At 51.9% G+C, this 13519-nt stretch overlaps 1 protein-coding gene across 2 annotated transcripts in view; it reads left to right on the forward strand.

Annotated features, from left to right (window-relative positions):
• The first annotated feature begins 2545 nt into the window (after nucleotides 1-2545).
• Nucleotides 2546-13519, forward strand: part of TAF3 (TATA-box binding protein associated factor 3) — a 122401-nt gene continuing 111427 nt past the window's right edge. Inside the window, exon 1 of one of the 2 annotated variants that reach the window (XM_030480176.1) lies at nucleotides 2546-3120. In XM_030480176.1, the coding sequence (XP_030336036.1) occupies nucleotides 2955-3120 (166 nt within the window). In that variant the 5' untranslated portion in view covers nucleotides 2546-2954. Of the gene's footprint in view, nucleotides 3121-3211; nucleotides 3235-13519 lie in introns of those variants that run through there. The other variant, XM_030480178.1, reaches the window with a different exon arrangement.

Genomic DNA, 13519 nt, shown 5'->3' on the forward strand with positions numbered 1-13519 from the left:
ATCTGGTTTGGATGGAGGTGTGCATTGAAACTTCAGTTGTAAAGGCTGTGCTCTGTATTTTGTAATGTACTTGGCATGTAAAACATGTCAGTGGGTGTTTCTTTTGGATAGCAGAAGAGATCACCCTCCTTCACCTTGTGCTTCTAAGTGTTGGGTTGTTATGCACATTGTATTGGGTGCTGGAGGAGATGGGAATAACCTCTGCATGGTGCAGTTGGAACACTGGGCTCTCTGGTTTCAGTACCACATTACTACTGTTTCTAGACATCCATGTTCTAAAGTGAACAGATCTGATGCTACAAGTCACCTCAGTGTTTATTTAGACTATATCTCCTCCAGAACAGTCCCTTGTTTCCCTGAATCCCACCCCAGGATACTCATACTGCTTCCCTTATCCATGTCCGCAAACTCTGATGCCTCAAGCCCTTGAACCATCTTTGTGGCCTCCTCATACTCGCTCCAACAGGTCCATGTCCTTATGTTTGGGGTCCCAGAGCTGGACACAGGACTGCAAGGAGGGTCTCACCAGAGCAGGGTAGAGGGGAGGCATCCCCTCCCTCAGCCTGCTGCTCATGTTCTGGGGATGCAGCCCAGGACATGGTTGATTTTTGGGCTCAGATGCACACTTTTGGGTCATGGGGAGCTTTTCATCAACTACCACCTCCGAATCTTTCTCCCCATGGCTGCTCTTAATCTAGTCTCCTCCAGCCTGTAGTTGTGCTTGGGATTGCCCCAGTGAGGTACAGGACCTTGCACTTGTCCTTGTTGAGCTTCACCAGGCTCACACAGTCCCACCTCTCCAGCCTGTCCAGGTCCCTCTGGATCCCATCCCTTCCCTCCAGTGTGTCAACTGCACCATGTGGCTTGGTGTCATCAGCAAACTTGCTGAGGGTGCTTGATCCCACTGCCCACATCATTGATGAAGACCCTGAGGGACACCACTTGTCACCAGTCTCCATTTGGACATTGAGCTATTGACCACCACCCTCTGGGTATCACCACCAAACTAACTCCTCATCCACCAAAGTCCAATGGTCAAATCCATGTCCTTCCAATTTAGAGAGAAGAAACCCCATTTCTAAGATGGGAAAGGTGGTGCCAGTTCAAACCTCCTCAAAGCTTCCCAATGGACTGAAGGAAGCAAGTAAAGAACATCCACCAGCCCTGACCAACAACAGGACTTGCCACAGCTCCAGCTCCTTTCTCTCCAAGTTGCAGACTTGAGATGTGACTGATAGAAGAGATGGGGCTGTTTACTGACTAATCAGCACACTACTAATGGTCTAATAAATCAAAGAGCTAATTTGTGAACTAATTAACTTCTAACAATAGGCTGCTATTATTCACGATTCTGTCCTTCACGCCCTGATTAGTTACACAGAATTGCCATTAGTGAGTATTAGCGTACGCACAGCACCACTGAGCAGCAGCCCTGCTGCTCCTCATTCTGCCTCCCGCACCACTCCCTAACCATTATTTTTGTTTCTGGATCCTCCCTTTTGCCACATTAGTTTCACCTTTCCTCTGCTTGGTTTTTTCCCCAAGTAAACAATTCACCCATAAACACTTTTTCCTCATTATTGACAATTCTGCTACATCTGGGGTCCCCAACACAAGAGGGACGTGGAGCTGTTGGAGCGAGGCCAGAGGATGCCCCGGAGCTGCTGCGAGGGCTGGAGCAGCTCTGCTCTGGAGCCAGGCTGAGAGAGCTGGGCTGGGGCAGCCTGGAGAAGAGAAGGCTCCTGAAGGGGAGACCTTAGAGCAGCTCCAGTGCCTAAAGGGGCTCCAGGAAACCTGGAGAGGGGCTTTGGACAAGGGCCTGGAGGGACAGTCCAAGGGGAATGGCTTTAACCTGCCAGAGGGGAGACTGAGATGAGCTCTGAGGCAGAAGCTCTTCCCTGTGAGGGTGCTGAGGCGCTGGCACAGACTTTTCCCAGAGAAGCTGTGGCTGCCCCATCCCTGGCAGTGTTCAAGGCCAGGTTGGACCCAGGGGCTTGGAGCAACCTGCTCTAGTGGAAGGTGTCCCTGCTCGTGGCAGGGGGTTGGAGCTGGATGAGCTTTAAGGTCCCTTCCAACCCAAACCAGTCTGGGATTCAGATTCCAGTTCCTCACAGCACAGGCTTAATCCTTAACTTCCACCTGAGCACAGCCGGTTGCTCCTCAACAAACCCGATGCATCATTGGCCATACATGACATGTATGGACCACATGTGGCGAGGCCATATAGTGATGCAGGGGGACCCAAACCCACTATCTCCAAAGCGAAAAGTGACCAACTGCCAGGATTAATATGAGGAATAATTAAAGGGCTTCACCTAAAAGGTTTAATATCGAGGTCTTGACAGTAAATAGTTGATGTCTGTGGGCTCGCAGTGCCCAAGGATGTGTTAGAGGCTGCAGTTAAGTGAATCCCAGCAACACTGAGGGCTGACATCTGCCTCCTCCACCCATCCGAGAGGCAAATCTGACGAAAACAACCAAAAAGTGCTTTAATAAACCCTTTTTGACCGACAATTCCCCTGTTCCTTCTAACACGTGGCACCGCTGTGTGTTTAAATGATGCGCCGGCGGCAGCGCCTCACGGGTCCGCGGGGAAGCCCAGCCCAGGGCCGCAGCCTCCAGCGCCCCGGAAGCCCTCCCGCCGCCAGCTCCACCTCCCCCCGCTGCCCAAAAAACACCCGATTTCGGTGTTTTTCTTTGGAGCGGGTCGGTTTATGGAGGGGATCGGTTCATCATCACCACCACCACCACCACTACCACAGCCGCGCTCGATGCGCTCGGCGCTCCGCTCCCCGCTCGATGCGCTCGGCGCTGGAGCGGCGCGGCCTGTGGCGGGCGGCGGGGAGGCGCGGCGGCGCCAAGATGGCGGCGGCGGCGGGCTGTGTGTGAGGCTCCCGCGGCCCTCCCGGCCCAGGGCGGGCGGCGGGCCCGGGCCTCGCCGAGCCTGAGCCGGCATGTGCGAGACCTACTCGCGGTGGCTGCTGCGGGTGTCGGTGGCGCAGATTTGCCAGGCGCTGGGGTGGGATTCGGTGCAAGTTTCGGCCTGCGACCTCCTCACCGATGTGCTGCAGCGGTACCTGCAAGGGCTGGGCCGGGGTTGCCACCGCTACTGCGAGCTCTGTGAGTGAGGGGCCGGCGTGAGGGGAGGGCGGCCGCGGCGCTGGAAGGGGCCGCTGGCGGCTGGACGCGGTCCCCGGGCTGTGACTGAAGAGGGGTCTGGGTGAAGCGGGCTCTGTAAGGCCGTTCTGTGAGGGGAGGCTGTGGGGCAGTGCTGAGGGCTCTGGGGCAGTGTTGTGGTGTATGGAGGTGGGCCATGGGGCAGTGCTGTGGTGGCATGGGGAGGTGGGCTGTGGGGCAGTGCTGTGATGGCATGGGGAGGTGGGCTGTGGGGCAGTGCTGTGGTATATGGAGGTGGGCTGTGGGGCATGTTGTGGTGGCATGGGGAGGTGGGTTATGAGGCAGTGCTTTGTAGGAGGAGATGTACATGTGGGGAGTGGGCTTTGGGCAGTGCTGGGGGCTATGGGGCAGTGCTGTGGTGGCATGGGGAGGTGGGTTATGGGGCAGTGCTTTGTAAGAGGAGATGGACATGTGGGAAGTGGGCTTTGGGCAACGCTGGGGACTGTGGGGCAGTGCTGTGGCATGGGGAGGTGGGCTGTGGGGCAGTGCTGTGGTATATGGAGGTGGGCTGTGAGGCAGTGTTGTGGTGGCATGGGGAGGTGGGCTGTGGGGTTGCACTGTGGAGGGCAGCTGGGAGGTGTGGGGCAGTGCTTTGTAGGAGAAGATGTACATGGAGGTGTGGGCAGTGGGCTTTGGGCAGCACTGGGGGCTGCGGGGCAGTGCTGTGGCATATGAAGGTGGGCCGTGGGGCAGTGCTGTGGCATGGGGAGTGGGCCATGGGGCAGTGTTGTGGCAGCATGGGGAGTGGGCTGTGGGGCAGTGCTTTGTAGGAGGAGATGGACATGTGAGCTGTGGGCAGGGGGAAGTAGGCTTTGGGCAGCGCTGGGGGCTATGGGGCAGTGCTGTGGCATGGCGAGTGGGCCATGGGGCAATGCTCTGGCATGGGGAGTGGGCCATGGGGCAATGCTCTGGCATGGGGAGTGGGCCATGGGGCAGTGCTCTGGCATGGGGAGGTGGGCTGTGGGGCAGTGCTGTGGTGGCATGGGGAGTGGGCTGTGGGGCAGCTCCACAGTAGGGGGAGAGCACAGGGAAGTGGTCTATGATGGAGATGGATGTGTGGGCATGGGGCAGTAGGAGAAATCAATCTGGGGGGCATATAAAGAGATGGGATGTGGGGCAGTGGGTATGAGGTGTGGACAGGGGGGAGATGAGGCTGCGGGCCATTGCAGGAGGCCTTGGGGAGGTGGGCTGTGGGGAAGATGGAGGGGAGCTGGGCTGTGGAGCAGTTTGGAGGATGGGGAGGGAAGCCATGGGGCAGTGCTGGTACATGGGGGCCCTGCTGTGAGGGGGAGATGGGCTGTGGTGCAGTGGGCCTGTGGAGATGGGGCTGCTGCCTCCCTTTCTCTGGCTGTAGCCCACAGGGTACCAGGGTGCATGTGTACAGGAGGGGGAGATGGGACCCTTGGCCCTGCTGCTGGGGCTGTAGTGTTCTGGATGTGGGAGGGCAGTGTCCTGGGAGGGGACCCCCTTGCTGTGGGGGATGCCTGCATGGAAGGACATGCTGCTGCTGCTGCCTTGTCCTGGCTTACTTCTGGGGGATGGTCTGTGTCCTGGCGGGAATGCTGAGGAGACTGTGGGGATCAAGTATAGGATTCACAGTGTTGGTACAAGGGTAAGTGCTGAGGCTGCAGGGTGCAAGGTTTGGGCTGGGTGTACAGGGTGACAGCGTGGGGAGGTGTTAACCTCATGGCTGGGGCTGTAGCGTGTGTGTCTGGGGTGCATGTAAGGAGTGGGGAGATGGAGCTGCAGTGCACAGGGTCTGAGAGGTGTGCCTTGGGAAGGGGGGTCCCCTGCACGGGGAGAGATGCACCTGGAAATGCTATTGCTGGAGTGCTCTGGGTCGAGTATATATGATATATATGGGATATACGTGTAAGGAAGGGGGTGGTTTGTGGGGCTGGAGGTGCTTGTATGTAAAGGAAGGTGTGGGGCTTTAGTGCTGCGATGGGGATGCACTGTGCTCTGTGGGGCCAGGGATGTACGTGCAGAGGGATGATGTGGGGCTGTGGTGCCTGGTGTCAGGGATACACATGTATGGGGTGGGCAGAGGGTTGTGGACGGGGATTGATGTGTACCAGGTCAGTATGGGATATATGTGAGGCTTGGGACTGTGTGTACAGCGGGAAGTGCTGGTGCTGTGGGGCTGGGAATGTGCATAGGGGGATGTGGGGTGCAGCGTGTGAAGACAGGGATGCTCTATAGTGGTTTTGGGGAGAGATGGAGCTGTAGTTCATAGGATGCGGGAAGTGTGGAGTATGTGAATGGAGAACGGGAGGGATGGGGATAGTTTTAGTGGACGTGGCATGAGGTGTAAGTGTCCTTGTGTGGATGCAGTGGAAGAGGTTTGGATACATGGGGGTTGGAGTTAGCCAACGCTGCCATGGAGGTGGCATGCACAAAGGGAGCTGGGAGTGATGCTTGGGGCTCACTGGATTTGGGATGAGGCTGTGCCGGGGTGGGAGCATGGAAGAGGGATGAGTTTACACCAAGTGGGAGAAGAGAGGTCTGGAAGTCAGTGTGAGGACTGCTGGGTCACACAGGAGTATGAAATGTGTGTGAATTGGGCAGCAAGTGTCACTGCAGGGCCTGGCAGTGTGGCAGAGGATGAAGTTGTGTGTCCCTTGGGGTTGCCTGCATCCCTGCAGTGGAGGTGTTGAGGGGGGCAGATGTCCTGCTGGTACCCACAGATACAGGGTATGGGAGGATGGGATGTCCGGTTGCTGGCTGGGTGGGGGGATAAGATGGTGCTGGGGGTCTGCTGGGTGTGGGGATGTCAGGAAGGGGGTGCTGCTGTCCTCTTGGGTGCAGAAGGTGGAAGTACATGGGTAAAGGGAGGCTGCGGGGTCACTGCTAGAACACAGTGGGATGTGGAGCAAGGCTCAGGCCGTCGGTGTGGTTGGGGGGTCATGAGTGTGTGTGTGGAGGCCTTTGCTACCCTACATGTGGGGCAGGGAGTGTGTGACGTGGTTGGAGGGCATCAGCGATGTGTGTGCAGTTCTGGTGTCCCCAACACAAGAAGGACATGGAGCTGTTGGAGCAAGTGCAGAGGAGACCACGAGGATGAGCAGGGGCTGGAGCAGCTCCTGTATGGATACAGGCTGAGAACACTGGGGCTGTTCAGCCTGGAGAAGAGAAGCTGCGTGGAGACCTCAGAGCAGCTTCCAGTGTCTGAAGGGGGCTACAGGGATGCTGGAGAGGGACTCTTCATCAGGGACTGGAGTGATGGGACGAGGGGTGATGGGTTCAAACTGAAACAGGGGAAGTTCAGGTTGGAGATAAGGAAGAAGTTCTTCCCTGTGAGGGTGGTGAGGCTCTGGCACAGGTTGCCCAAAGCAGCAGTGAATGCTCCATCCCTGGCAGTGTTCAAGGCCAGGTTGGACAGAGCCTTGGGCGACATGGTCTGGTGTGAGGCATCCCTGCCCATGGCAGGGGGTTGGAACTGGATGATCTTAAGGTCCTTTCCAACCCAAACCATTCTGTGATTCTATGGGGCTGCCAGTGCTGCTGCTGGATCTATATCTGGGGGGAGGTGAAGGAAGAGGGATGCGCGTAGTGGAGAGGCTGGGGGGAGTGAGGGCGTAGGCTGTGTGTGCATGGAGACACATGGCTGGTTGTGCCTCCTGTGCCGAGAGGGACACGTTCCCCCTTCCTCTGGGGAGCTGTGGGGCTGCCACTGTTTCCTGTGTCTGAGTGTACCTGTGGAGAGGGAAGTCCTGGAGAGCCCCTGAGACAGAGGTCAGGGCTGGGCCTGGCAGCAGGGAAGGTGTTGAGAGGAAGCAGGGCTCGGAGCTGGGATGGATAATGTGATTGCTTGCCCGATGTGCTGCATGGGGAGGAGGTGACACATTGATGGTGGGTTGGGGGCTACTGGAGTTGTTCAGAGAACATGCTGGGGGCTGCAGGAGGTGATGGGAGAGGTACCAGGGCTGTCAATGGAAAAGTCTGGCAGCACTTCTGCCCAAGCTGTGCTCATGAAGCTGTCAGCCATGGGTGAGTGCCAGAGGAATGCTGCTGTTAAGCAGTGGTGGATGCAGCCGAAGGGGCTGTTAAGGCTGGAGGTGTGAGCTTCCTCCGCAGGGGTGAGTTTGGAGAGTGTGGGGAGCAAAGATCAGCACAGGAGTACCTGAAGGTGCTGCTGCTTGTGGTCACTGCTGTGGTGATCCCTGATGAAGCCAAGTGATGAGCTCGATGTACCCAGTACCTGGCCCTGCCTCTGCTTCAGCGATCAGGAATAATTGAGATGGAATCTGGCACTTCCTAAGATCTTAGGAAGGACTTGGTGATATTGCTGTGAACTCTTTGGATTTCAGTTCCAGGTTGAATAGGTTTCCTTGTCCAAGCTTTCCCCAAATTTGAGGGCTGGTTAGATATAAAGCTGTGTGTAGTTAGTCTGGAAATGACACTGTGCAATATTAACCTGTATCTCCCAGCAGCACCTCCGAGGTCTGTATCTCGATCCAGACAGGAATGATCTATAAAGCGTTTAAAGGGGATAATAGAGAGAGTTGGGGAGAACTGAGTTATGGGGTGAAAAAGGAGCTAACCTGGGTTTGCTCAGAGCTGATACAACCTTTCATATGGTTAGTACCAATACTGGGGAAGATGCTTCTGTGACTGGATCACTACCTGCACAAGAGAGGAGTTGTGGAGCAGTGTTGTCCCCTGAGCTCAGGTGCCTCTGCCACAGGGGCTCAGGGCCGTGGTGTTTATAGCATAGGGAGGAAAAGATACAGAGATGGTGATAATTCAGTGCTTGAGGAATTGGAAACGTGTAGAACTAAGGTATCACTCTCTGATCTTTGGCTCTGCTTACTGAATGTGGGACGAGGAGGGTTTTTTCTCCCTCTATGAATGGAGAAGGACGTATCACGGGCTGAGAGAGCTGGGCTGGGTCAGCCTGGAGAAGAGAAAGCTCCTTAAGGGGAGACCTTAGAGCAGCTCCAGTGCCTAAAGGGGCTCCAGGAAACCTGGAGAGGGGCTTTGGACAAGGGCCTGTAGGGACAGGCCAAGGGGAATGGCTTTAACCTGCCAGAGGGGAGATTGAGGTGAGCTCTGAGGCAGAAGCTCTTCCCTGTGAGGGTGCTGAGGCGCTGGCACAGACTTTTCCCAGAGAAGCTGTGGCTGCCCCATCCCTGGCAGTGTTCAAGGCCAGGTTGGACACAGGGGCTTGGAGCAACCTGCTCTAGTGGAAGGTGTCCCTGCCCGTGGCAGGGGGTTGGAGCTGGATGAGCTTTAAGGTCCCTTCCAACCCAAACCAGTCTGTGATCACAGTCTTTTTTTGCCTTTTTCATGGAGGAGAAGTGGAATATGCTGTTTCCATGCCAGTGACACGGTATTTTATGTATTACCTCTCTTAAAATGATTCCTGTATTTCTTTCTTTAAAAGGCTTGTAAAAAGACATCTTAATGCTCAGCTGCCGTCTCCCTGCATCTGCAGAATTGTTTCCTTCTGCGCCTAAAAGAAGTTGCTGTCCAAACCCAGCTCTGGATGAATGAGCTGAATTTTGCCATGGTTTTGCATAAGCAGAATTAATTAAATTCCAATTGTAGCATCTTTATTGTGAGTGTGTTATCGCGGAGTCAAACCATTGGGGTTTGAGTTAGCAGAGTTGTCAGCTGCAGGGACATAATCTTTGTGTTCAAAACTGAATGGATTTACTCTTGACGTAACCGAGGCCGTGTGGTATCGCTCTGAAAAGCGTGTCATTGCCATTCCCACATCTCCTCAGCTGCAAAGGCAAAGGATGCCTTTCCCCAGCTGCGTTAGATCTTTGTTCCAGCTGTTACATCCCATTAGGAGAGCTACAGTCAAGATTTTCATTACTTTTCTGCTGTTGTTTCTTTGCATTTGCAGGAGCTGTAGTTGATGGGAGCTTCGGTGCCTGCAAAGGGAAGGCAAAAGGATTTGCAAAGCGGGTTTGAGATGTGTTTGATGCCATGAAATGCTTCTGAATACTGAGGGGGGTGGAGGAGAAAGTGAACTTACAAGGGAGAAAATAAGGGGTTTCCTCTTCAAGTACATCATATTATGCCGCAAAGCTTCTGAGGGGAACCCTGTTCAATGCGCTGTACACTTCACACATGGTTTTATCCCAAGATTTCAACAAAATATATGAAAAACCAGTCTCGGAGTGTGTCATTAAGGTATTGAACTACAAAACAAATTGAGGTTGTGTGGTTTCTGAGAGCAGAGTTCCACGTTACTATTTGTTTTAAGCAGAGGGGAAAAGGGGAAAGTTCTCTGTTAGGTACTGCTTGGGTTTGCACTCATGTTCCACGTGGTTTGATAGAGCTGGTGCCACAGCTGGTGCTTTGGGTTAAGTGCTCTGGATTTTCTTGTCTTATGGTGGGTTTTTCACATGGGGGAACTGTCCTGTGAAGACAACCCAGTCTCTGCTTCATTTGCTGTGAATTTGACTGCAGCTTGGCAGTGGTGGTTGGTTATAGACATGCAGAATATGTCGTGTTTTGCTTCTTAACTTGGCACATCCAGGGAGAGAGTTCAGTTTCCAGGATATTTAGGTGGGTGCTGCAGTTTGTGGGAGGGATGAGGAGGGAAGTGATGGTTTGCACCCCCTAAACCCTGATTTTCCTATTACATAGCTTTAAAAACCAACCAGGTAGAAGCTACTTGGCTTTAATCACTGGAGGCACCTGGGCATGTTTCAGCATGGAATTCAGGACAGATTTAGCAGGATAAATTTAGATTATCTGCTGCTAAAACTAGAAGTATAATCATAGAATCACAGAATGGTTTGGGTTGGAAAGGACCTTAAGATCTAGTTCCAACCCCCTGCCATGGCAGGGATGCCTCACACGAGACCATGTCACCCAAGGCTCTGTCCAACCTGGCCTTGAACACTGCCAGGGATGGAGCATTTACCACTTCTCTGGGCACCCTGTGCCAGCGCCTCAGCACCCTCACAGTAAAGAACTTCTTCCTTAGATCTAACCTGAACTTCCCCTGTTCCAGTTTGAACTCATCACCCCTTGTCCTACCACTCCAGTCCCTGATGAAGAGTCCCTCTCCAGATCCTTGTAGCCCCCTTCAGACACTGGAAGCTGCTCTGAGGTCTCCACGCAGCTTCTCTTCTCCAGGCTGAACAGCCCCAATGTTCTCAGCCTGTCTCCATACGGGAGGTGCTCCAGCCCCTGATCATCCTTGTGGCCTCCCCTGGACTTGCTCCAACAGCTCCATGTCCTTCTGATGTTGGGGACACCAGAACTGCACACAGTGCTGCAAGTGGGGTGTCACAAGAGCAGAGCAGAGGGGCAGGATCACCTCCTTGGACCTGCTGGTCACACTCCTGTTGATGCAGCCCAGGACACGGGTGATTTCTGGGCTGTGAGCACACACTGAAGCAGCTCATGTTCAGTTTCTAATTGACCTACACCTGCAAGTCCTTCTCCACAGGGCTGCTCTGATAATAAACTAGATAATTACATTTGAGGTGTGTTGGATCTAGAAGTGGGTTTTTCAATACCCTTTCCTTGAATTTTCAGCGTTGAGCATATGCTTGGATATTCCGTGATTTTAATTCATTTATTTCTGCTGAAATTGGCTCACAGTGAGGAAATAAAGTTTAAAAATTGGTCTTTAGGTTCATATTATATGTCTACTTTTTCTGAAGATTATATTAACATAGAATCATAAAGTATCTTAAGTTGAAAGGGACCCATAAGGATCATCGAGTCCAGCTCCCTGCCCCTTGCTGGACTATCTAAAAGTTATATATATATATAAAATACATAAGATATACATCATATGATATTAAATATACACGGTATTAATATATTAAATTGATATTGATAATGCAACTGCTCTTCTATTGAAAAGGCAGGTTCTAATCTGACAAGCACAACATTGTAACTGGAAGGGAAAATGATAAGATGGATCTGCCTCAAAACGTGCTCCTGTGTCACTGCACCATCTCCTGTAAAGGAAAACCTAATTCTAGCAAATATCTTGTTTGGAGAATGCAAACAGACCAGTATTTTGGTTGGGAATTACCACAGTGGAGAGATTTGACCTGGTGTCAACCAAGCTTTTCAGAGTGTGAGATTGATGATGAGTTTCAATGTGCTGATGCTGATCCTGATGCTGAATGACTTGGAACAAGTATCTGTGCAGGGCCCATAACAGTTTTTATAAGGAATGTACCTCTTTATGTCCTGATAACCTTGTATTTGATGAGTTTAAGCTAATTTACTTTGTACTGGCTACCAGTAAAAAAGCACAACTTGATTTTTTGCTTGACATTTATGAGGCTACTGGGAAAAGGAGCAGACTGAGCAGCGATAGCAAGAAGGTGCTTTTGCCTGACTAGTAACTCCATTAATAGGATCCTTTTTCCCTCCAGAAGTGCAAGACCTGTATCACAGAATCCCAGACTGGTTTGTGTTGGAAGGGACCTTGAAGCTCCTCCAGCTCCAACCCCTGCCATGGGCAGGGACACCTTCCACTAGAGCAGGTTGCTCCAAGCCCCTGTGTCCAACCTGGCCTTGAACACTGCCAGGGATGGGGCAGCCACAGCTTCTCTGGGCACCCTGTGCCAGCGCCTCAGCACCCTCACAGGGAAGAGCTTCTGCCTAATGTCTAATGTAACCTACTCCCTGTCAGGTTAAAGCCATTCCCCCTTGTCCTGTCATTACATGCTCTTCTAAAAAGTCCTTCTCCAGATTTCTTGTAGGACCCCTTTAGGCACTGGAAGACTGTTATTAAATAATCTACTCTGTAGTTTCTGACTGTTCTTGCGGTTGCTGGATGGAAGCAATGTGTTGTCTGCTTGAAAGAGTTATCCTGGAGTAACTACTCTGCGTACATATGCAGGTATTTAATATGTGGCAGGGTTGTGTGACAGGCCAGAGCACAAGGAATCTGATAGAGCCTGCAATAAACATCCTGAGGAGCTATACCTATTAATTTTCTGGTTAAAGTAAAGTTTAAGCCCCCCCTTTTTTATAGCAGACATGAGGGTGATGCTGAGCTATTTGTCATAGACTCTACATGTTGCATGGGTAGTGATTCGTTACCTTTTCTCAATGTATTTATTAGAGTTGCTCCCTTTCTAAACCCCAGCATGAAGGGAGAAGCTCTCCTCTTCTGTACTGCCTGGCTTGTTACAGTCTCACTCATTCAAACAGATTTTGGGCCAGGAAGGAGGAGAGGATGGGAATCAGCTATTCCTGAGGCTGGATTCGAGGCGAGTAAGATCTGTTTTTCCATAACTCCCACCTTCACAGTTCCTGTGGATGATGTGAGCACTGAGCAGCTTCTTTGCTGGAGGAACTCTTGTGGCTCCTGCAAAAGTAACTGGGTTTTAGCTGCTTCTAAAAATTCCTTTTCCCCACAAATCAAAAGCAGGTTTTTATTGCTTGAAGGGGAGTAAGTGCACTGCCTCGCTCTGTTTGGTCTGGTTTTCCTTGTGGACAGTAGGTGTATGTGGAGGTGATGCTGAGCACCAGCATGAGGGCTGGATAACTTTCCACCCAAATCCTCAGCTCTGTGTGGGTTCTGTTTCCCCTGGTTTTGGCACTGTTCTTGTTTAGGGATCCGTTTCTGTGTGCAGATTCCTCCTCACCTACTGTTCATTCTCATGCATAGGGAAGCTGAGAGTATTGGGACTGCATGGTCATTCCCACAGGGTCCTGGTGAGCTGGTTTGAGACCGAATGGTCCTAATTTAGCTCTGCTGTTTGCTGCAGTTCCATCAGTTTCGGAGCACATTTCCCATTGAGGGAGCAAGTACAGCCTAAAAGCTCACGAGAAAGATCCTTTCTTAGTTTGCTGTTTGCAGGGTAAGGAGGAGAGTTATAACTTGCTGGATGAACTATCCCCACCTCTTCCATCTCTTCCCAATCCTGGACAACAGGTATTCTTTGCAGTGTTGTGCTATAGGGAACAACAAGAGGCTGGAAACTAAAAGCTCCGTGTGACATTGGGAGGATTCAGCATCTGAACTTTTGAACTGAGGATAGCACAGATACCTGAAGAAGATTGAGACAAGTTCAGAATGCACAAATTCAACCTGTTTTTCTTTCTTATGGCATGGTTTACTTACAGAACAAAGTCTAAGACTAACTGAAAGACCAGGAGAGAGTATGTTATGTGTTTGTCAGCATTCTCTTTCATGTGTCTGGCTTCTGCTATTTTAGTGAATCTTCTTAAACCAGCTAGAGAAGGGGGATGCTAAACTAATCAAACAGAAGTATAAAGCCTTTATTTGATGAATCACCTGAAATCACATTTAATGCCTTTTTGTGCTGTGCATGTTTCCAATTGATAACCTTTGATTTAAATATAGATATGAATACAGACCTGAAACTTTTTTGGTACACTTTTA

This window comes from Strigops habroptila, chromosome 3, assembly GCF_004027225.2.
Source record: "Strigops habroptila isolate Jane chromosome 3, bStrHab1.2.pri, whole genome shotgun sequence".
NCBI classification, from domain to species: domain Eukaryota; kingdom Metazoa; phylum Chordata; class Aves; order Psittaciformes; family Psittacidae; genus Strigops; species Strigops habroptila.